General features: G+C 38.0%; 1 protein-coding gene across 4 annotated transcripts in view; it reads right to left on the bottom strand.

The window, feature by feature from the left end:
- Positions 1–106: 106 nt before the first annotated feature.
- Positions 107–24,251, bottom strand: part of ZNF197 (zinc finger protein 197) — a 49,363-nt gene continuing 25,218 nt past the window's right edge. For 2 of the 4 annotated variants that reach the window (XM_025447387.3, XM_025447419.3), the window contains 5 exons: positions 20,038–20,515; positions 18,261–18,420; positions 17,793–17,884; positions 17,392–17,518; positions 107–5,991 (listed from right to left, as the gene is read on the bottom strand). In XM_025447387.3, the coding sequence (XP_025303172.1) occupies positions 3,659–5,991; positions 17,392–17,518; positions 17,793–17,884; positions 18,261–18,420; positions 20,038–20,436 (3,111 nt within the window). In that variant the 5' untranslated portion in view covers positions 20,437–20,515 and the 3' untranslated portion in view covers positions 107–3,658. Of the gene's footprint in view, positions 5,992–17,391; positions 17,519–17,792; positions 17,903–18,260; positions 18,421–20,037; positions 20,516–24,251 lie in introns of all 4 variants that reach the window. The other 2 variants (XM_049098153.1, XM_049098154.1) reach the window with 1 other exon arrangement.

Here is a 24,251-nt window from a genome sequence, read left to right on the forward strand (position 1 = left end):
TACCGGTTTCCTCCACCTGGACTCAACACTTGGCTACATTTGCCATATCTTTCTATATATACTAAAATATTTTTGAAAGTTGTAAACATCAAAACACCATGCGAAATACTTCAAATGCATCCTTTAATAAATATTCTCCAAACGCTATACCACCATTACATATCGGTAAGAAAATGAACAATTCCATAATATCATCTAATATCCGACAATATCAAATCTCCCCAACTGTCCTAAAACATATTTCATAATTTTGTTCTTCCAAATCAGTTTCACACAGTGCACTTGGTTATGGCTTTTTTAGGGTCACCTTTTATTTCGAATTTAACAATTCACAGGAAGTTGGAAAGGTAATAATCCTGCCTCCAGTTTCCCTCAACGGGTACAACCTACATAATTATCGCTTAATATAAAAATCAGGAAATTGATACTGGCATATTTGTGTAGACTTCCACTCACACCTACTTCTACCTTTCTCACATATTTGTGTGACCACTACCACAATCAAGATACACAACTGTTCAACATCACAAAGACCTTGATAAGTGCTACCCTCCCTCTCCCTCCTGTCCCCACCCACCACCCCCAAGCTCTGGCAACCACTAACCTTTCATCTCTATATAGTTTTGTCATTTTAGAGTATTATATAGATAGAATCATACATAATACCTTTTGAGGTTGGATTTTTAATCAGCATAATTTTCTTGAAATTCTTCTTTTCATTGGAGCAACGGGTCATTCGTTTTATTGCACAGTAATAAGTATTCATGGTATAGATAAAAAACTATTTTGGCCACTTGTTGAGGCTATTTGGGTTCCTTACAGACGCTTATAAGTGCTATAAACAGTCACATACAGGAGTACAAATACTGGGTCATAACATAGGTGCGTGTTTGGTTTTGTAAGAAACTGCCAAACTTTTTCTCCAGAGTGGCTGTACCATTTAACAGCTCCAGCAACATATAAGATCCAGTTTCTCTGCACCCTTGCCAAGATTTAATATTTTTTTATTTTAAGCTATTCTGATAGATGTGCTGTGATTTTAAACCCTAGTGGTTAGTGACAGTAAACATCTTGTCATTTATTTGCTATCTATATTTCAGTGAAAAGTCTTTACATGTCTTTTGCTCATTTTCTACTTGAATCTATTATTGTTGAGTTTTGAGATATATAGTCTAGATACAAATCTTGTTGGAATATGATTTACAAGTATTTTCCCCAAGTCTGTAACGTCTTATTACTTTTAAGGTTTTTTTGGTTTTGTTTTGTTTTTGCAGAGCAAGTTATTTTCATTGTGATAAGGTTCAATTTATCATCTTTCCTTTTATGGAGGCTGCTTTTGATATATAAGTTTAAGAGTTCTTGCTTAGTCCTAGCTCTTGACTATACATGTATATATTTATGTATATTTGCCTATGGATATTCCAATTGCATCAGCAGCATTTTTTGAAAAGGCTATCCCTCTTTTACTGAATTGCTCTTGTATCTTTGCCATAAACCAATTGAGCACTTGTGTGAGTCTATTTCTGGATCTTAGTGTCTTATGGCTCTTTAATATTTTTTAAGAACAACCTTCCTCATTCACTTTTTATACCTTTCATTCTGGAAATTTTAATACATATACAAAAGCAGAGATGAATACAATGAACTCCCAATATTCATCCAGTATCAACAATTACCACCCTTCCCTTTTTTCATATTTTTTAAGAATCTAGTGCAGTTTTCTTATACAATATCCCATGTTCTAAACTTGTTTCTCATGGTGTCAATTTATCTTGTTCCTCTGCCTCCTGTATCTCCTGTAAACTGGCAATTAGGTCTACAAAGCTTGAAAAAATTCAGGTTACACTTTTGGCTTATTGCATCATATGAGGAGGCACATAACGTAGGCTGTCTCAGTCTTAGTGATGTTATATTTTAACTGGTTAAGAGGTGAATGCCAGCCTCTCCACTGTTAAAGTACGTCTTTCCCTTTGTAATTACATAATCTGTAGTGATTCTCCTATATAGCACAGATATAGAGCATCTCCATATTCATTACCTCATAACAACTTTGTAAGGTATTCTCCCTCCTGTTATACAGATGAGAAAATCAAGGCTCCAAGAAATGAAGGCATCTGTCCAAGCAAAGTAGCAGAAGCTGACTTACACTCAAGTCTTAAGATTTTAAATCTTGGGCCCTTCCAATTTTCACTCTTGTGTACCTTTCAGTCTAATGAGGAACCAGCCCTCAAGGAACTCTGGGGTTGAATTAGTAACATTTATCTACACATCAGTTCACCACTACTATTAGAAACACAATCCTGATACTAAGGCATTTATGATCCAGCTGCAGAATTGGGAGTTTTGAGAATTACAATATAAAATTAGCAACTCAATAATATAGGATGAATGAAGTATCAAATGTACAAAAAGCACAGACTGAATGAATGATTGGTTCAGAGGAATGGGCCTGATCACAGAGGTGGATTCCGAATTGATTTAATCAGAGCTTTAAGACCTTGGTTCCGGGTGAAACTTAGGTAGTAAGTTGAGTACTGGAGAAGAATGTTATTTCTTGAGTACCAAGCTTTCGTATGTAATGGTGAAATGTCGATTAGAACTTTTCAGTAATAGTAGCAGAGATCAACAGCTCGGGATGGGATTAAGGATTTTTTTTTCCCTATGAACAAGGAAAGCAACATAGGACTGTCCTTCCATTTTGATATTCTAGATCTGCTAGGTTTCAAATATTCAGGTTGAAAAATAGTTTTCTTTGGCATCAGTGTTAACAGCTGGACATAATATTGTTTTTCCATAATAAGCCAGTATTTTACCATCAAAACAAACTATGTATATTATTATCTACTAATACCATAAAAATTCTGAAAGCTATATTTAATAGTCTTAGACTATTAAATCCAAAGTTAGCTATCCACCATTCTTTCTCTTACTATAAAAAGGAGTATTTATGAGGTTCCCAGAACCCTAATATTGACATACTGAACAAACATTACATCATGTTCTAGATTCTGACCATATCTTTCACTCAACTTTATTGACAACTAAATTATTTCACAAAATATGTTCACAAATGTCCTTTCACTTAATCCTCAAACCCTTTGAGGTAGGCATTATGTCTACATTTGACTGACAGAGAAACGGAGGCCTTGAGCTGACTTAACAACACATGGCTAGTAAGAGAAAGAGCTAGGCCCTAAACCTAGGTCTTCTAACTTCCAATTTAGTAGTCTTAAGTTGTCCACAAACAGCAGACTCTTGCCCCCTCAACTCCTGTCTGACATATCTCAATCATATGGTCAATAGAGACTTTTTATAGTAGTGACACTATTTTTAAAAGGTATAATATACACATTTTCAGAAACAATGTCCATTTTTAATACAAAGATATTTTGCTATCATTTACATCTACATCATTACATCTCATAAGTTTCTTCAGTCTTCAATTGCTCTAAGGTCCCTTTCCAGAGTCATAATAAATGGTCTGGAATATAGTATAATTTACCTAGAATTTGCTTTATGTTTTTGTAGTCTTGAAAGTCTAGATTAACTTTCACATGCAAGTCATTTGTCTACAAAAGGGTGAATCATGAATTTTTTCCTTGCAAGGACCAAATACACTGTTTGTCTAACAGTTACTTAGATAGGCAGAGATTCTATCTCATTTTACAAATGACATTAGATTTTCTGAATCTGTCTGGGACTCCGTGGCATTTTGGAGCCAAGAGAATTCCTCCACACTACGGACTTCCTGTTGAAGATGAAGGTTTGAAATCTGAGAGAATTCTTTTTGAGACTCTTCACATTCACAGAGTTTTCCATCTGTATGAATTTTCTGATGTACAGTAAGGTTTTTTCTCTGCCTAAAAACTTTACTACAATCATTACACCCATATGGTTTTTCCCCTGTATGGATCCTCTGGTGGCCAACTAAATTCCTCTTAGAAGTAAAAGATTTTCTACACTTCTCACACTCATATGGTTTTTCCCCAGTGTGCATTCTCTGATGCACAACCAGGTTTTTATTCTGACTGAAGTCTTTACCACACTCATTACATTTATAAGGCTTTTCTCCAGTGTGGATTCTTTGATGTACCATAAGATTTCTACTAGAGGTAAGAACTTTTCTACATATATGACATTCATAGGTTTTTTCCCCACTGTGAATTCTTTGATGTTCAATAAGGTTTCTGTTGTAAGTAAAGCCTTTCCCACACTCATTACATGCATAGGGCTTTTCACCAGTGTGGATTCTTTGATGGGCTATAAGGTTTGAGCGGTAACTGAAGACTTTCCCACAGTCACTGCATTTATAAGATTTTTCCCTTGTGTGAATCCTCTGATGTCCAATGAGGCTCTTCTTCAAAATGAAGCATTTACCACATTCATTACACTCATAGGGTTTCTCACCACTGTGGATTCTTTTATGTTCAATGAGGTTTCTGTTAGAACTGAAAGCTCTTCCACACTCACTGCATTCAAAGGGCTTTTCTCCGGTGTGGATTCTCCGATGTACAAGCAGGCTTGAATTATAACTAAAAGCCTTCCCACAATCCTCACATTTGTAGGATTTCTCCTGTGTATGTAGTTTCTGATGAACCATGAAACTTTTGCTCATGATGAAAGTTTTCCCACACTCTCGACATTCATATGGCTTTTCCCCATTGTGTAGTCTCTCGTGGTCAATGAGGTTTCTGTTAGAACCAAAGACCTTACCACAGTCTTTACATTCATAGAGATTCTCTCCAGTATGGAACCTCTGATGTAAAATAAGGCTTTTTTTTAGAATGAAAACTTTCCCACATTCATTACATTCGTAAGGTTTCTCTCCATTGTGGAGTCTCTGGTGGTCAAAAAGGTAAGCACTCTGAGTGAAGGCTTTCCCACATTCAGTACATTTATACGGCTTCTCTCTGCTATGCATCCTCTTATGGTCAATGAGATTTGACTTTGAATTGAAAATCTTCCCACATTTTTTACAACCAAAAGTCTTCTTTTCTGTGTGTACTCTCTGGTGTAAGAGGAGGCTTTTGCTTCGAATGAAAACTTTTCCACATTCTTTACATTTGTATGGGTTCTCTGCACTGTGGAGCCGCTGATGGTCAACAAGGTAAGTGGTCTGAGCAAAGGTTTTTCCACACTCATCACATTTATAGGGTTTTTCCCCAGAGTGGATTCTCTGGTGCAGAATGAGGCTCTTCTTCAGAATGAAAGCTTTCTGACACTTGTTACATTTATAAGGTTCTTCCCCTTTGTGGAGCCTCTGATGGTCAATGAGGTAAGCATTCTGAGAGAAAACTTTCCCACACTCATTACATTTATAAGGTCTCTCCCCAGAATGGCGCCTTAGATGTATAATAAGGCCCGAGTGCCTATAGAAGCCCTTTCCACACTCCTTGCATTTATAAGGCTTCTCCCCAGTGTGAATTCTCTGATGGTTCAGAAGGTAAGCACTTTGAGAGAAGGCTTTCCCACATTCATTACATTTATAAGGTTTCTCCCCAGAATGGTTTCGTAAATGCATTAAAAGGCTTGAGCGCTGAATGAAGCCTTTTCCACATTCCTTACATTTATGAGGTTTCTCACCAGTGTGGATTCGCCGATGGTTTATAAGATGGGAGATTTTATTGAAATGTTTATAACATATATCACATTTATAAAACTTCTTTCCTTCAGTAGCTATTAAACTTTCAGAAAGAGCTGAACCTAAAGTCAAGCTTTCTCCAAATTCCTTCCACTTCTGTCCTCGTTTTTCTGGTAGAGTCCTTTTCTTCTTATCTCGTTCACAGAGAGGAACATTCTTCAGAGTATCTCTTTCCCCTGTTTTAGTTCCCCAATAACTTGCCAAAACTTGCCATTCACACGCTTCCTCAAAATCAAGGGTCTGGGGGACACTTCCTTGAAGTCTTTTGAATGTTCCTTTCTGAGAATCAGCTCTTTGAGAAATGGTTGGCTTTGGTGTCACCTCCTCATTCTCAGTCATGGCCTCCCATTCTGGTAAAAGGAATTAAAAATGCAAATGTTACCACGTAACTGTGTCAGTGAGAATAAGATCTTCATATGACTTTAAAATATTCAAATGAATTGCATTTATATGAATACAAAAAGAAGACACTTTTCATTAAATCAAAGTACAAAGCAGAATACTACACTGACAAGGTTGTAAATATATTAACAGAGAACTCACTTAGACACTTCTAAGCACTTTGTCTCCAAGAAATAGAAAGATGTAAAAAGGTAAATGATGTTGAGTAAACAGATGCAAGGAAGAACCAGAGAGAGAACGTGTGATCATGTGTAGGTGGTTCAGACATGAGGCTCACGATGTTGGACAGAATAGAGAGAATCACTGGGCTTATAAAGAACTCTTTATCTTCTTCATGCTAGGAAGATGGGAACTCTAATGGAGAGAAAATATACCTAAGAACCCTAAAATAATCTTTTATTTTTGAAAGTCAAGGGCATAAACATTTAATTACTTGAAAGCAAGTAACCTATAGGGGAAAAAATCTATTAAAAAGCAACTTAACGTTTAGAATTCATCGGTAACTACGACTATTCCTTTTAAAGTTGAGAAATGGAAAACATCAAGACTGACTTAGATTCAGTTAAATATAAAAATGAAGAGGGATGCCTAGGTGGCTCAGTTGTTTACGTATCTCATTCTTTTTTCTTTTCTTAAAATTTCATTTATTTATTCATGAGAGACACAGAGAGAGAGTCAGAGACACAGGCAGAGGGAGAAGCAGGCTCCCTGCAGGGAGCGCGATGTGGGACTCGATCCCAGGACCCCGGGATCACGCCCTGAGCCAAAGGTAGATGCTCAAGCGCTGAGCTACCCAGGTGTCCCAAGTATCGGATTCTTTTTTTTTGGATTCTTGATTTCAGCCCAGGTCACGATCTCAGGGTTGTGAGACTGAGCCCCATGTTGGGCTCTGCACTTCGCATGGAGTCTGCTTGTCTCTCTCCCTCCCTCTGTTTACTCTCTCTCTAAAATAAATAAATAAAATTTAAAAAATATATATAAGAAGAAATACAGAATGAAAAACTCAGATATCTTAAAAACATGAACATATCTATAAAATGATGTGGCTGCACTAGTAAATTGCTAGTCCCTTTCTACTCCAACATTCTCAAATATTGTAAAATGTGAAATTACTATTTTTAAAGTATTTTTTTATTTTTATTTATTTTTATTTATTTTTTATTGGTGTTCAATTCACCAACATACAGAATAACACCCAGTGCTCATCCCGTCAAGTGTCCCCCTCAGTGCCCGTCACCCATTCACCCCCACTCCCCACCCTCCTCCCCTTCCACCACCCCTAGTTCATTTCCCAGAGTTAGGAGTCTTTATGTTCTGTCTCCCTTTCTGATATTTCCCACACATTTCTTCTCCCTTCCCTTATATTCCCTTTCACTATTATTTATATTCCCCAAATGAATGAGATCATATAACGTTTGTCCTTCTCTGATTGACTTACTTCACTCAGCATAATAACCTCCAGTTCCATCCACGTTGAAGCAAATGGTTGGTATTTGTCGTTTCTAATGGCTGAGTAATATTCCATTGTATACATAAACCACCTCTTCTTTATCCATTCATCTTTCGATGGACACCGAGGCTCCTTCCACAGTTTGGCTATTGTGGACATTGCTGCTAGAAACATCGGGGTGCAGGTGTCCTGGTGTTTCATTGCATCTGAATCCTTGGGGTAAATCCCCAACAGTGCAATTGCTGGGTCGTAGGGCAGGTCTATTTTTAACTCTTTGAGGAACCTCCACACAGTTTTCCAGAGTGGCTGCACCATTTCACATTCCCACCAACAGTGTAAGAGGGTTCCCTTTTCTCCGCATCCTCTCCAACATTTGTGGTTTCCTGCCTTGTTAATTTTCCCCATTCTCACTGGTGTGAGGTGGTATCTCATTGTGGTTTTGATTTGTATTTCCCTGATGGCAAGTGATCCGGAGCATTTTCTCATGTGCGTGTTGGCCATGTCTATGTCTTCCTCTGTGAGATTTCTGTTCATGTCTTTTGCCCATTTCATGATTGGATTGTTTCTTTCTTTGCTGTTGAGTTTAACAAGTTCTTTATAGATCTTGGAAACTAGCCCTTTATCTGATATGTCATTTGCAAATATCCTCTCCCATTCTGTAGGTTGTCTTTGAGTTTTGTTGACTGTATCCTTTGCTGTGCAAAGGGTTTTTATCTTAATGAAGCCCCAATAGTTCATTTTTGCTTTTGTTTCTTTTGCCTTCGTGGATGTATCTTGCAAGGGGTTACTGTGGCCAAGTTCAAAAAGGGTGTTGCCTGTGTTGTCCTCTAGGATTTTGATGGAATCTTGTCTCACATTTAGATCTTTCATCCATTTTGAGTTTATCTTTGTGTATGGTGAAAGAGAGTGGTCTAGTTTCATTCTTCTGAATGTGGATGTCCAATTTTCCCAGCACCATCTATTGAAGAGACTGTCTTTCTTCCAGTGGATAGTCTTTCCTCCTTTATCGAATATTAGTTGACCATAAAGTTCAGGGTCCATTTGTGGATTCTCTATTCTGTTCCATTGTTCTGTGTGTCTGTTTTTGTGCCAGTACCAAACTGTCTTGATGACCACAGCTTTGTAGTACAATCTGAAATCTGGCATTGTGATGCCCCCAGCTATGGTTTTCTTTTTTAAAATTCCCCTGGCTATTAGGGGGTCTTTTCCATCAAAATCCTAGAGGAGAACACAGGCAACACCCTTTTTGAACTTGGCCACAGTAACCCCTTGCAAGATACATCCACGAAGGCAAAAGAAACCAAAGCAACAAACAATCCAATCATGAAATGGGCAAAAGACATGAACAGAAATCTCACAGAGGAAGACATAGACATGGCCAACATGCACATGAGAAAATGCTCCGGATCACTTGCCATCAGGGAAATACAAGTCAAAACCACAATGAGATACCACCTCACACCAGTGAGAATGGGGAAAATTAACAAGGCAGGAAACCACAAATGCTGGAGAGGATGTGGAGAAAAGGGAACCCTCTTACACTGTTGGTGGGAATGTGAAATGGTGCAGCCACTCTGGAAAACTGTGTGGAGGTTCCTCAAAGAGTTAAAAATAGACCTGCCCTACGACCCAGCAATTGCACTTTTGGGGATTTACCCCAAAGATTCAGATGCAATGAAACGCCGGGATACCTGCACCCCGATGTTTCTAGCAGCAATGTCCACAATAGCCAAACTGTGGAAGGAGCCTCGGTGTCCATCGAAAGATGAATGGATAAAGAAGATGTGGTTTATGTATACAATGGAATATTACTCAGCCATTAGAAACGACAAATACCCACCATTTGCTTCCATGTGGATGGAACTGGAGGGTATTATGCTGAGTTAAGTAAGTCAATCAGAGAAGGACAAACAGTGTATGTTCTCATTCATTTGGGGGAATATAAATAATAGTGAAAGGGAATATAAGGGAAGGGAGAAGAAATGTGTGGGAAATATCAGAAAGGGAGACAGAACATAAAGACTCCTAACTCTGGGAAACGAACTAGGGGTGGTGGAGGGGAGGAGGGCGGGGGGTGGGGGCGAATGGGTGACGGGCACTGAGGGGGCACTTGATGGGATGAGCACTGGGTGTTATTCTGTATGTTGGTAAATTGAACACCAATAAAAAATAAATTTATTATTTAAAAAAAAACTGCTAGAATTAAGTAAGTAGAGCAAGGATGCAGGACACAAGATCAATGAACAAAAAATAGTGGCATTTCTACACAATAGCACTAAACAATCCTAAAAGGAAATTAAGAAATAACAGCATAAAAAAAGAGTAAAAGACTTGGGAATAAATGTTAAAAAGAAGTACAAAACTTATACTCTGAAAACGATGAAACATTTTGAATGAAGTTAAAGACTAAATACAAGAAAATGTATCCCAGGTTCATGGACTGGAAGATTTAAAAATTGTTAATATGGCAACGATCCCCACACTAATCTACAAATTCAGTGCAATCCCTATCATAAGTTCACTGGCTTCTTCACAGAAATTGACAAACTAATCCTAAAATTGAGATGGAAACTTAACAAGGCTAGAATAGTTAAAACATACTGAAAAAGAAGAACACAATTGAAGGGCTCACCTTTCCTGATTTTATTTTATTTCATTTTTTAAAAAGATTTTAATTTATTTATTCATGAAGACACGGAAAGGGAGAGGCAGAGACACAGGCAGATGGAGAAGCAGGCTCCATGCAGGGAGCCCGATGTGGGACTCGATCCCGGATCCCTGGATCACGCCTCGAGCCAAAAGCAGACACTCAACTGCTGAGCCACCCAGGCCTAACCCTTCCTGATTTTAAAATGTACTTCAAAGCAACAGTAATAACACAGGGTGAAAAAAAAATGACAGGGTGCCACTGACATTAAGGATAGACATATAATCAAAGGAACAGAATTGAGAGTCCAGAAATAAGCCTTCACATTTATGGTTAATTAATTTTCAAAAGGGCACCAAAACAATTCAATGGAGGGAAAATTGTGTTGAGATAGTGGAATGGTGCTGAGACACAGAAAGAATGAAGGTGAATCTTTACTTACACCACATACAAAAATGAATCAAGATGGATCAAAATACTTAACCTGAGAACTGAAACTATAAAACTCTTAGAAGAAAACAGACATAAACCTCCATGACCTTGAATTAGGCAATAGTTTTTTAAAATAAGTCAATCAGAGAAAAACAATTATATAGTATTTCACTCATATGCAGAATATAAAAAACAGTGCAAAGGATCATAAGGGAAGGGAAAGAAAACTAAATGGGAAGAAATCAGAGAGAGAAATCATGAGACACCCTTAACTTTGGGAAACAAACTGAGGATTACTGAAGGGGAGGTAGGCGGGGGCTGGGGTTACTGGGTGATGAGCAGTAGGTATTATACACAACTGATAAATTATTAATACTTTTGAAACAGATTGAATTGAAATTCAAAAAATACATAAGGCAAAAAATGATATATATTAGTGACTTTCTCTTCTTAAAATGAGTTACAAAAATATATATAACATCATATATGTAAAAAATATACATAATTATATGTACATCCACACACAAAAAATGAATTTTTAAAGGCCTAAAAATGTCAAGGGAAAGTGAAATGAGACATATCTTCCAATAATATTTTATATTTTACAGAGAATGTAATCATGTGTTAATTGTGTAATTAATAACTAAAAAAGAAGCTTGTAAATAAATCTTACTTTTCTATAAAAAAGAAATTAATCAAAATTATTAAGTTTTGTGGTTCAAAGCATTTCACTGTGAGAGTGAAAAGACACACGCAGAATGGGAGAAAATACATGAAAGTCTCATATTTGTATCTAAAATACATCAACTCCCACTACTCAACAATAAAAAGACAACCCAATTAAAATATAGGCAAAGAATCTGGAAAAACATTTCTTCAAAGATATACAGTCAATAAGCACATGAAAAGTTGCATAACATCTTCAGCCATCAGGGAAATGCAAATGAAAACCACAATGAGGGATCTCTGGGTGGCGCAGTGGTTTAGCGCCTGCCTTTGGCCCAGGGCGCGATCCTGGAGACCCGGGATCGAATCCCACGTCGGGCTCCCAGTGCATGGAGCCTGCTTCTCCCTCTGCCTGTGTCTCTGCCTCTCTCTCTCTCTATCTGTGACTACCATAAATAAATAAAAATTAAAAAAAAAATAAAAAATAAATAAAAAAAAAAAGAAAACCACAATGATACCTTCTTAGACCCACTAGGATGGCTATAAAGAGTATTAATAAATGCTGGGAAAGACCTAGAGAAACTGGACAGTACTTGGGTGCCTCAGTCCGTTAAGCATCTGCTTTTGGATCAGGTCATGATCCTGGAGTCCCAGGTTCAAGCACCACATCTGGCTGAATGGGAAGTCTGCTTCTCCCTCTGATCCTCCTCTTTCTTTCTTGTGCTCTCTCTCTCTCAAATAAATATTTAAAAAAGAAAGAGCTGGAGAAATTGGAACCCTTATACATACACTACTGGTGAGAGTGCAAAATAATGCAGCAACTTTGGAACAGTCTGCCAATTCCTTATATGATTAAACAAAGAGTTACCCAGTGTTTTATACGGATGGATGTTCCTGTTATTTGTCCAACATAACCAGTCATCTAGACCTGCGTATAGGCAGGCAGGCTAATGAGTGTTGTGAGATTCGTGCTGTGTGAATAACCTTGGGAGCCTTGTTACTTAATATATATTATCTGGCGTCTAGGTCAGAACTGGCCCTTCTGGATTCCAAAAGTTATAAATCTTATTTCATATTCCCTCCTGCTCTAGGGAGGCTGGCCCCCAGGAATGTAACCTGGGAGGGGACAGACACACAGCCCAGGCTCCTTGAAAATATAAAAAGATGGTAACATAGAAATGCAGCTTACTCCAAACTGCACATAAGCAAAAAAATGTTTAACATAAAACTCCATGGGATGCCTGGGTGATTCAGCAGTTGAGCACCTGTCTTCGGCTCAGAGTGTGATCCTGGAGTCCGGGATGAAGTCCTACATCGGACTCCCTGCGAGGAGCCTGCTTCTCCCTCTGCTTGTGTTTCTGCCTCTCTCTCTCAATGTGGGTCTCTCATGAATAAATAAATAAAATCATTTAAAAAAATAATAACATCAAATCCCATCATTTGCCCTTTAACCATGGCCCTTATGGGGATGGTCAGTTGGAAGTTTGACCTGAAGGGAGGATGCTCTGCCCAAGCCTCTCAATATGGAAGCCAAGCTGTCTCCATGGGGCTTCCCAAGCTAATGAGGTTGTATGTTTTAAGTACCCAATGGGATGTAATTCTGTCTTGTTTTCATTTACTGCTTATTATTGCTCTCCTTTCCTTTTCTGTTTCAATAATAATAATAATAATAATAAAGTTTTATTTCCTTTTAGAAACCAAAACATAACTGTCGTGAATCTTTTCACAGAAGACCCAGCTACTCCACTCCTTGGTATATATCCAAGAGAAATGAAACCATAAAACCACACAAAAACTTCTGTACAATTATTCACAGCAGCGTTATTTCTATAGCTCAAAGGTGGAAACATTTTTAAATGTCCATCAATTGATGAATCAATAAAATGTGATATATACACACAAGAAAGTATTCAGCATTAAAAGGAATAAAGTATTAATACATGCTACAACATGGATGAACCTTGACAACATTGTGCTAAGTAAAAGCAGTCACAAAAGACCACATACTGTATGATTTCATTTATGTAAAATGTCTAGAGAATATACAGATCTAGAGAGATAGCAGATTAGTGGTTGCCTAGGGCTGGGTTGGAGGTGTAGCTGGGTGAAATGAATGTGATTGCTATACAGTACAAGGCTTCTTTTTGGGGGAAATGAACTATTCTAAAATTAATCATGGTGATAGTCACAGAGCTCTGTGTATACACTAACAAACCACTACACTGTAACCTTTAAATGGGTGATTTATAAAGTACATGAATTAAATCTCAATAAAACTGTTATTAAAATAGAAAGTCAGCCCTCTGTAAATCTTTCCCTTAGTCACCCACCACTGCCCCGAATCTCCCAATCTCCCAATCCTTCTACCATCCCAAGCTCCTATGGGTTCCCACAGTTGTGTACCATGTATTATATATATCATTTGTCACACTGTATTGTAACGATTAGTATAAATGTCTACCACTCCAACTTGAATGTTTGAAGGCAGGAACTAAGATTAACTTATGGGAAGTACTCAATATTTCTCGAATTTCCTTCAAATTCTATTCCAATCTCTTAAATAAACATATATAAATCTTTTACACACTGAAACACTGTGTGCAAGCCAGCTGAGAATTCTGCTTTTCTCCAAATAGTTTATCAATGCATGGAAATTGAGAATAGAGAATTGTCATATTTGATAGTGTCATAGTATATGACAGTATACTCCAGGTCAAACACCATAGATTGCTTAGTACTTTATCTTGGGGAATTTGGTCGGCCCCAACTTTTAACCGTTATAAATGTTTTTCTGGTACTATCCCTAGGCATATTATTTACTTCCCTCTTTCTGAAACATTTACTTAAGGTGTCCTCCTCAAATGAAAACCACTAGGTCAAAGGGCATAAGCACCTAGGTACCAACTTACTAAAGTCCCAACAACACTGCAGTTGAAGCATATCTTATTTATTAAAGTTGATTCAAACTTGTCTTTCCTTAAACAGCTAGACTATATAAGCAATTCCATTTTCTTCTTTTCCTTTTTTTTTTTTGGTTCAACTCTTAGACCCATCTAGACTTTATTCTGGTTTACAGCATGAGTTATATGGATACATGATGAGGGTTTATCATAAAATTCACTAATTTATTCATCAAACCTACTTCTAAATTCTTAGAAAAGATGGATTACTAAGTAAATAGCATTACAACAACTAAAAGCCACTTGGGTTAAAAAATAAACAAACTGGATTTGCATGTCATTCTATATATGAAAATAAATTTTATTTTATTTTAAAATTTTTTTTAAATTTATTTATTTATTTATTTATTTATTTATTTATTTATTTATTTATTTATTATAGTCACACAGAGAGAGAGAGAGGCAGAGACACAGGCAGAGGGAGAAGCAGGCTCCATGCACCGGGAGCCCGACGTGGGACTCGATCCCAGGTCTCCAGGATCGCGCCCTGGGCCAAAGGCGGGCGCCAAACCGCTGCGCCACCCAGGGATCCCCGAAAATAAATTTTAGATGGACTAAAGCTTCAATGTAAAATTGAAACAATGAAAATATCTGAAAAAAATACAAGTGATTAAAAAAAATAATAATCTTGGGCAGCCTGGGTGGCTCAGCGGTTTAGTGTTGCCTTCAGCCCAGGGCATGATCCTGGAGACCTGGGATCAAGTCCCACGTCAGGCTCCCTGCATGGAGCCTGCTTCTCCTTCTGCCTATGTCTCTGCTTTTCTCTCTCTCTCTCTCTCTGTCTCTCATGAGTAAATAAATAAAATCTTTAAAATAATAATAATTATTATTTTACTAGGGTGCCTCAGTGGCTCAGTCGGTTAAGCATCTGACTCTAGATTTTGGCTTGGTAATGATCTCAGGGTCATGGGATCAAGCCCTGTACCAGGCTCTGTGCTCACTGTGGAGTCTGCTTGAGATCCTCTCTCTTGGGACGCCTGGGTGACTCAGTGGTCAAGCACCTGCCTTCGGCGCAGAGCGTGATCCTGGGGTCCTGGGATCGAGTCTCGCATCAGGCTCCCTGCATGGAGCCTGCTTCTCCCTCTGCCTGTGTCTCTGCCTCTCTCGCTGTCTCTCTCATGAATAAATAAACAAAATCTTTAAAAACAATAAAAAATAAAAAGAGATTCTCTCTCTCTGCCCCTCCCCCTGCCGCTTGGACACTTTCCTGCTAAATAAAATCTTAACAATAAATGAATAATTAAAAATAATTTTACTGAAAAGAAGACCACAAAAGACCATAAAGTAAAATACTGCTAAGTTTAATACTACATAAAAAATTTCCTAAGGCTTAAAAATAACAATTCATAAATAACATTGAAATGCAAACAAATGGGAAAAACATATGCAATACTTGACAAAGGCTTGGCAGCTCTCATAAATAAAATTAATATGCAGAAAGGATATGAGTAAGAGTGAAATGACCAATAAACGTGAAAAGATTCTGACCACACTAATAATCAATGAAATGAAAAACAAATAATAGTATTTGCCACCTACCTAGCAGAGATTTAAAACACTAACCAAATCATAAGCATATATAAGGGAAATGGGCTTCCTTTTGCTCTGTTTATGGGAAAGTAAGTTAGTTGGTACATCACTGGGAGAAAGCAGTTTGGTAACGTGTTAAAATATAAAATCTGCAGAATGTTTGGCCCATTATCAGCACATCTGAGATAGTAAGAGATATTTTCTCATTAAGTATAAAAATATACAATATAAATTACTGTAGGTGATAAAATAATAAGGTTGCAACATACCAAAAAAATAATATTTTCATATATGTGCACCCTAGTCAATTAGAAAACTTCAGAAAATACTCCAATTCATGGGACACTTGGGTGGCTCAGCAGTTAAACATCTGCCTTCGGCTCAGAGCATGATCCTGGAGTTCTGGGGATTGAGTCCCACATCGGGCTCCCTGCAGGAAGCCTGCTTCTCCCTCTGCCCATATCTCTGCCCACCCCCTACCCTGTGTCTCTCGTGAATAAATAAAATCTTTAAAAAAAAAAGAAAGAAAATATTCCAATTCCAAAGATTCAACATAACCTGAAATATGCAAAATCCAGATGAAGACAATTTAAAAATAGGCCTGAAATATGAAAATAGCGCAGAACAAATGGAAAGGCATGTAATGTTTTTGAATAGAAATTCAGTATCAGATTAAAACACACACACACACACACACACACACACAAAAAGAAATTCAGTATCATAAAGCTGTCAACGTAAAGCATGATAGACAATGGAATACTATATAGCTACATAAACTGATGCTATGAATCTGTATTTCAGTCCAAATCAGATCAGTGCATTAGTTGATTCCTTAATTTTTAATGTATATTTGTCCAAACAAAATCTTACCTTTTTCTTCAAAGTCTAATAACACAAAGATACCTCCTTTATGGCCTTTCCTAACGTCAGGAATGCTACTGGTTGCTTTGTCCTCTTCATTTCCATCTCAAAAGGTTTATCACATTCTTATACTAATTATGTTACTCTGCCTTATTTATTCTTTCTATACTCATCAACCAAACCATGATAAGCTACTTAGGGGCAGACTCACATAATTTCCACAGCTGTCACCACATGAGAGATGTTTTCATGTTTGTTGCAAGCACAAATGGCTACTAAATATTTTTAAGTGTTCTGACTTTATTACTAGTCATAAAAATCTACCAGAAAATAAAGATATTACAACTTAAAAAAATCATATCAGCAGCAATTTAAAACAATGGGACTACACAGTACCAATAAAGACAGAAGAAAAGGAGTGTTCTTATGTACCTCTCCATGAGGACAGAGATCACCAAGGAAAGCAATTTGGCAGTATGACAGAAGAACCTTCTTAAAACAATTCAAACACTTAGGCCTAGTAACTCTGCTTCTAATAAAAATAATGAGAAATAAAGACTTTTAGGTATAGAGAAAGATGATTATTACAGAAATTATCCAGAATAAGGAAATGGCTGAATTACGGCACAATTATGTAGCCAACAAAAAGAAACTCATACAGGAAAAACTTGTGTGGGTTTAAGTTATATTTTCTTCTAATATTCTATGTTTTCCAAAACAAGTATATACTAATTTCATAGTCAGAAAACAAAGGCTGATGAATTAAAGGTAAGAATTGATGGGAAGAAAGAGTCCTTACCTAGGGAGGTCACATTTCCATAATTCTCCAACATCACATCCCAGTACAAGGCCCTCTGAATCGGGCCCAGACACTCCCATTCCTCTGAAGTGAAGCATACAGACACCTCCTCAAACATCACCAACTCCTGAAATAATAGGTATGTGTGAGATTATCTATGTCCAGGAGCTCCCCTAGCAAAAAGTTCCTTTCACATTCCTGGCAAAAGGACACATTATGAGGCCATGAAGTGAGCAAGGGCTATCAAGGAGACCCCACATAAAGTCTACCTTCCAATTGCATGGACTGTGATAGAGACAGGAACTAACTGGGCCCCAAACACTAGGATGACAGAGGATACCTAAGCCACAGTCTGGTAGTACAGGGAGGGCCTTAGGAATGAAAGAGAATGCAAATCTTACCTGGGGCTGGGCTGTTAGGAGCATGAGGGCCATTAACTGATTTCTTGGGTTCTCTTCCTGGGAAAGGGCAGAAGCTTCAGGGGCAGGAGAATCTGAGGAAGGAGAAAAAGCTGCATGTGAAATTACTGCTGTTCCTGACCACTACTCCAAGTATTGTTTCTTCTACAAACAGGGAATTCAGAAAGACCCAGAACTTCCAGAACTAGACAATGGTGGCCATAAAATGACTTACAAACCTTTTTCTGAGTGACCCCCAGGTACAGTACTGGAATAATAGAAGATTAGCAGTAAGAATGGATAAAAGGTCACAGGAATCCAGGAAAGGACAGACAGGGGAACAACAGAAAGAATTTGGTACCATAAGGGTTTCATATACAAGACAGGAAGAGAGGAAGAAACTAACTGTGAGTAGGAGGATGAGCCATAATAAAGACCCTGACAAAGTCCAAAGCCAGGATCGCTAAGTACCATGTTGAGCATCCTGGAGACTGAACACGAGTGAGTCAGTAAAAGGATTTTGGCAAATTTCAGTTGTTATGTGGCTGCCAGTGGGTACATGAAGAACTGCAGTTCCTGAAGTGCTCATCCCCTCCTGAAGAATGTCCCGGTCCTGAACAAGAACTGGAACCTGGGAATAAGCAAAACAAAATAAATAAGCTGACTCTTCTTGTACTTACAGAAAATAGACTCACCTGACAACTATGGACCTCTTTCTGCCCACAATCAAGAACTGTGAGATAAGAGACCCACCTCAAGTATGGAACATCAAAACAACAATAAAGCTTTGCCTTGACAACAACGGAGCTGGCCCTGTAGCCCATTCATGGCACTGGTGGCCTTTCCCACTGAAACTGAACAAAATGATGGAAACAGAAGCCAGACCTGGGTGTGGGCTAAGGAGGGAAAGGGAAATTACAGTAATAATTAAGAGTATAGATTTTAGCCTCAGACCTGGTTTTAGATCAGACTTGGGTTCAATATACTCTTCTACTTATCTACCCCTTTATTATTCCTTCCTGCTTCAACAGAAGGAATACCAGAGTCTAGACACATGTTTGCTACTAGCTAAATGTCGGACATAAGGCAATCCAGCCTCCATTTATCTATCTCTCAAATAAGGATGGATTAGAGCTTTGTGAGGAACTATATAGCTCTAAAATTCTTCATTTTGAGGATGCCTGGGGGGCTCAGCAGCTGAGCATCTGCTGTCAGCTCAGGTTATGATCCTGGGGTCCTGGGATTGAGTTCCACATCGGGCTTCCTGCAGGAAGCCTGATTCTCCCTCTGCCTGTGTCTCTGCCTCTCTTTCTGAGTATCTCATGAATAAATAAAATCTCTTATAAATAAAATTCATTTTTATGATTAAAATAAACAAGCTCATCCTTGGTGCCTCTCCTAAGTTTGTTTCAGACTTCTTACATATAACGTTTCTAGTGGACTACAAACTGACAGAAAGAGATCTCATACACACACTGAGAAATATATTAAGATCCCAATTTAATGGTCAAGGATATAAAATCTTTCTAAAATTAAGTATCTCAACCCAATCCCTTGGCCCTAGGGCACACATGGGGAGGTCCTGCCAGATTTAGAGCTTTAGTCCTGTTTTCTCACTGCCTTTTATAATCAAGGCTTACCTCGTCACTCCTAACAGACTTATACAAATAATACATATGCTCCTGTTTAGGGGAACACTTATTTTTTTTTTAGGGGAACACTTAGAAACATTATGTTCTTCAGGTTTTTTTTTTTTTTTTTAAAGATTTTATTTTATTATTTATTCATGATAGTCACAGAGAGAGAGAGAGAGAGAGAGAGGCAGAGACACAGGCAGAGGGAGAAGCAGGCTCCATGCACCGGGAGCCCGATGTGGGATTCGATCCCGGGTCTCCAGGATCGCGCCCTGGGCCAAAGGCAGGCGCCAAACCGCTGCGCCACCCAGGGATCCCTGTTCTTTAGGTTACTGAACCAAACTCAGCATTAGCAAGCATCACCAGATGAACAAAGTGCAGTCAATGCCTTTTTGCTAATTCTGAATTAGGAACAAGACACCAATCATAAATCCATTTCTCTGCAGATATTCTATGATCTGAAATAGCTCGTGAACCTGCTGTAATAAGCATTAGGGTTGCTAATGTGCTACTAATTATTTATGAAAATTATAGGATCAGCCTCCAGCCCAGCTCACCCTGCCTTAATTCTCTCCTTCCTTCCATCCCAAATCTCTCCCCTCCCCCTTTCTCACTTTTAATGCTGGTCCATCAAGGTCTTTCTGTAGCTCCTCTACCAAAGCCACGGCCTCCTCACAGCTCCCAGGGCGATGGATCTGCACCCAGGTCCGAATCTCCCCAGGAAGGATGCTCAGGAACTGCTCCAGGACCAGCAGCTCCAGGATCTGGGCCTTGGTACGTGCTTCTGGCCTCAGCCAACGACGACAGAGCTCCCGGAGCCGGCTCAGTGCTTCCTGGGGTCCAGATGTCTCATGATAACGTAACTGTCTAAAGTGCAGGTGGGAGGTCTCCCAAACAGAGGAGCTGCTTCCTTGGAAGCTGGTTCCCCATTTCCAGGTATCATCCTTCCCTTTAACAAGACCCTCTTGTCTCAGAGCACTGTGGGCCCAATTTTCTCTTGTCATTGCTGTCATTTAAGAAAGACTTCTCTCCAGGCCCTCTCAATCCTTGCTTGACTTCTTCCTTAAAGCTTGGAGAACATTATCTAGAAGACTTCAAGAAATCATTCATAAAGTTAACCCAAAGCAATAAATAACCAAGATTTCCAGACCCCAGTCAGTTTCCAGTGATGAAGAGAACCTCCCTAAATGCAAGGTTCTAGGTTTTAGGTATTGCCTACTCTGACAGAAGCCCCTGCCCAAAGCTCTAAGGACACAGATGCTCATGTTACCCAGATCACTGCTGTAACCAGACATGAAATCCCGTTAGTCTTTATTCACAGTGTCTCCTCCACATAATTATAATAAATCTTTTAACTACCACTCTAACAACAGGCATCCAGGCTTCTCCTGTGCAACCCTGAACAAGTTACTTCACTTTTGAGTCTCAGTTTCTTAACCTGCAGAACAGGGGTAATAATAAGTCCTATCTTACTGCCTTGTGAAAGAACTGGATATCTATATACAAGCTTTGAACAGTGCTTAGTATATGCACTCAAAGGTTAATTATTATCTTTCTATAACTCTTTTCTATGTTCTGTATGGTCAACAAGTAAGGTCTTAATCCTGATACACGAGACAAAACCCTAACACCCTCTCAATTGACAAAGAAAGGTTGAACTAAGTTAGCTTGAATATACATACTTTGAATTCTCTGAAAATTGTTCTTTGTGTTAATCAAAATATTTAGATAAATTTAGGGCAGCCCGGGTGGCTCAGTGGTTTAGCGCTGGCTTCAGCACAGGGAGTGATCCCGGAGTTCTGGGATTGAGTCCCATGTCGGGCTCTCTGCATGGAGCCTGCTTCTCTCCCTCTGCCTGTGTCTCTGTCTCTTTCTCTCTCTCATGAATAAAAAATAAAAATAAAAAAAAATTAGATAAATTTGACTTTTAATATATAAAACTTAGGCTTGTGGCTCTCTAAAATCTTTTTTAGGAATAATATTTATTTTTCTAATTACAAAACATAAAATTAATAAAATCAGGAAAAACATACAAAACCAGAGAATAATCATTACTATTGTTCTGTACTATGTTCTGATCATTTTGGATCACAAGATAGATTGGAACCAATAGTACAGCTCTGTACCTTGACATGTTGTCTTTTAACTGTAATATTATATAGTCTTCATCACTATTTTAAGAGCATATGAGCCCATTCATTACTTAGGTAGTCCCTTGTTATTAGATATTTAAATTATTTATAATTTCCTCCTATTATATAAATTAGGCCACAATGACTATCTTTGCTAATGAATTTTTGGTTACATCTCTGCTTATTTTTTCAGGAAAAATTCCCAGAAAAAAAAAAAAATTGTTGGGCTGGAAGGTACAAATAGTTATTTTATTTTATTTTATTTTATTTTATTTTATTTTATTTTATTTTATTTTATTTTATTTTATTTTTTTAGATTTATTTATTTATTTATTCATGAGAGAGACAGAAAGAAAGGCAGAGACACTGGCAGAGGGAGAAGCAGGTTCTGTGCAGGGAGCCCGACATGGGACTTGATTCCGGGTCTCCGGGATCAGGGTCCGGGTTGAAAGTGGCGCCAAACCGCTGAGCCACCCAGGCTGCCCCATGGAAGGTACAAATAGTTTTAACCTTTTGAGATTATAACAGTTATGTCACTGTCCATGACATATGAAAGCACCTTCACTAATTTAACACTTGGACTTTTCCGGAGCAATGTATATAGCTAGTAGAGGAGGCAGAAATGTAAACACAATTTCAATATAATATACAAATAAAATTAATAGGTCATACAAGCACAGTAAGAATTCATAGAAGGTTATTTTGGATTAGACTCTAAAGAAAAATAAAAAGACCATTGGGCTATTAGGCAAGCCATTTCAGGACGAAAGAACTGTATTTTCAAAAGTATGGGAATGACAGCACACACAGCTCTATTAGAAATGTGCTTTAAAAAAAAAAAAAAAAAAGGAAGAAAAAAAAAGAGAGAAAGAGAAAGAAAAAAGCTCTGTAAACCAGAGAAAGGAAGTAAACTCTGGAGGTAAGGCCATAGGAGTAGAGTCAAGAGATAAACAGAAGTCAAATTCTAAAAGCTCTCAAGAGGCAGTGGAAGAGGGTGGTCAGGTACTGTTTGTGATAAGCAACCAGTAAAGAGATTTTATTTTATATTTGTCCTTGTTATGTTTTTAAGCAGGTAATATTAGTTCGAAGTTTAAAATTGGGATGCAAAAAAAAAAAAATTGGGATGCGGGGTGGCTCAGTCGGTTGGTTAAGCATCTGCCTTCAGCTCAGGTCATGATCTCAGGGTCCGGGGATGGAGCCCCATGTCAAACTTGAGTCTGCTTCTCCCTCTCCCTCTGGTCCTCCCCCAACTCCTGCTCTCTAATAAATAAAATCTTTAAAGAAAAAAGAAAAATTATAAAATGCATACTGTGTAAAGTTTCCCTCTCCCCATTAGTTTCTTACTATCTTTCCAACTATTTATGTTTACACAATTAAGTATAATATGTATTGCTTTGTATCTTTTCCACCCCCATAAATGGTAGAACACCATGAATCCCATATTGCGTCTTTTTTTCCTCAGCACTCTATCTTAGGGCTGTCTGGCTGGGTCAGTCAGTGCAGCATGTGACTCTTGATTGTCACAGTTGTGAATTTGAGCCCCATACTGAGTGTAGAGATTATTTAAAAATCAAATCATAAAAAAAAAAAAAATGTATCTTAGAGATTTTTCCTGTCACACATAACCCCTTTTTACTGTAGTATAATTTATTTACCTACTCCATCATAGATGGGCAGGTAAATCTCATCTTTTCTTATTAAAAACAATATTATCATGAAAAACCTTGAGCATACATCAATTAGCATGTGTGCAGGCATATACATGAAAAGTTCCTCAAAGAATTGCTGGATCAAATTTATATGATTATATATATACACACACATAAATATTTTATATATACATACACACATATATATATGTATGTGTATATATATACGTATTAGATTTGATACAGCATGTGTACATGAGCAGGGGGAGGGGCAGAGAGGATGCTGAAGCTGACTCTCCACTTAGCAGAAAACCTGACATGGGGCTCAAACATAGTACCCTGAGATCATGACTTTAGCAGAAATCAGATGCCCAGCTGACGGAGCCACCCAGATGCCCCATGACTTTATAATTTTGATATTGCCTAATTACTCCTTCTTTGGGCCTGGATGAATTTACAATTTACACTCCAAGAATGAGCAGTATGGGAGTGCCTTTCTCCTTACTCCTTCACCAAATCTAACTTGGATTTTGAGTGAATGAGAGTATTTTTATGAGTCATTTATATTTTATTTTCTGTTAACTATTCATATCTTTTGCTCATGTTTCTATTGGAATGTTTGGTCTTGTTAATGTGTAACTCTTTACATTATAAGAAAATTAGTCCTTTGTTACAATGGGATGTGGCAAATTTTTTCCTTTTGTCATGTCTCTGCCATGTATCTCATGTGATTTTATCTTATCTGTATTTGTCTTGCCATGCAACCAATCTCTTTCTAATGGCTCTAGGTTTTGTGTCACAGTTAGAAAGGCCTTTCTAACTCTAGGCATGAATTAAGTATTAACTAACAGGGTCAAAAATCTATATGGGAGGGATGATGGGAGAGGGAAGACTGGATCTCAGGAAGGCCAGGAAAGTTTTTACAGCGGTCTAAACAAATGATTAAGTTCTAAACTAAGTAGCAATAGGAATAAAATAATTGAGAAAACCTGAGGAATTCTTCGTAATTGATCTGGGGACTACAGAAAGAACTTTCAAAAAGGATTT

This window comes from Canis lupus, chromosome 20, assembly GCF_003254725.2.
Source record: "Canis lupus dingo isolate Sandy chromosome 20, ASM325472v2, whole genome shotgun sequence".
NCBI classification, from domain to species: Eukaryota; Metazoa; Chordata; class Mammalia; order Carnivora; family Canidae; genus Canis; species Canis lupus.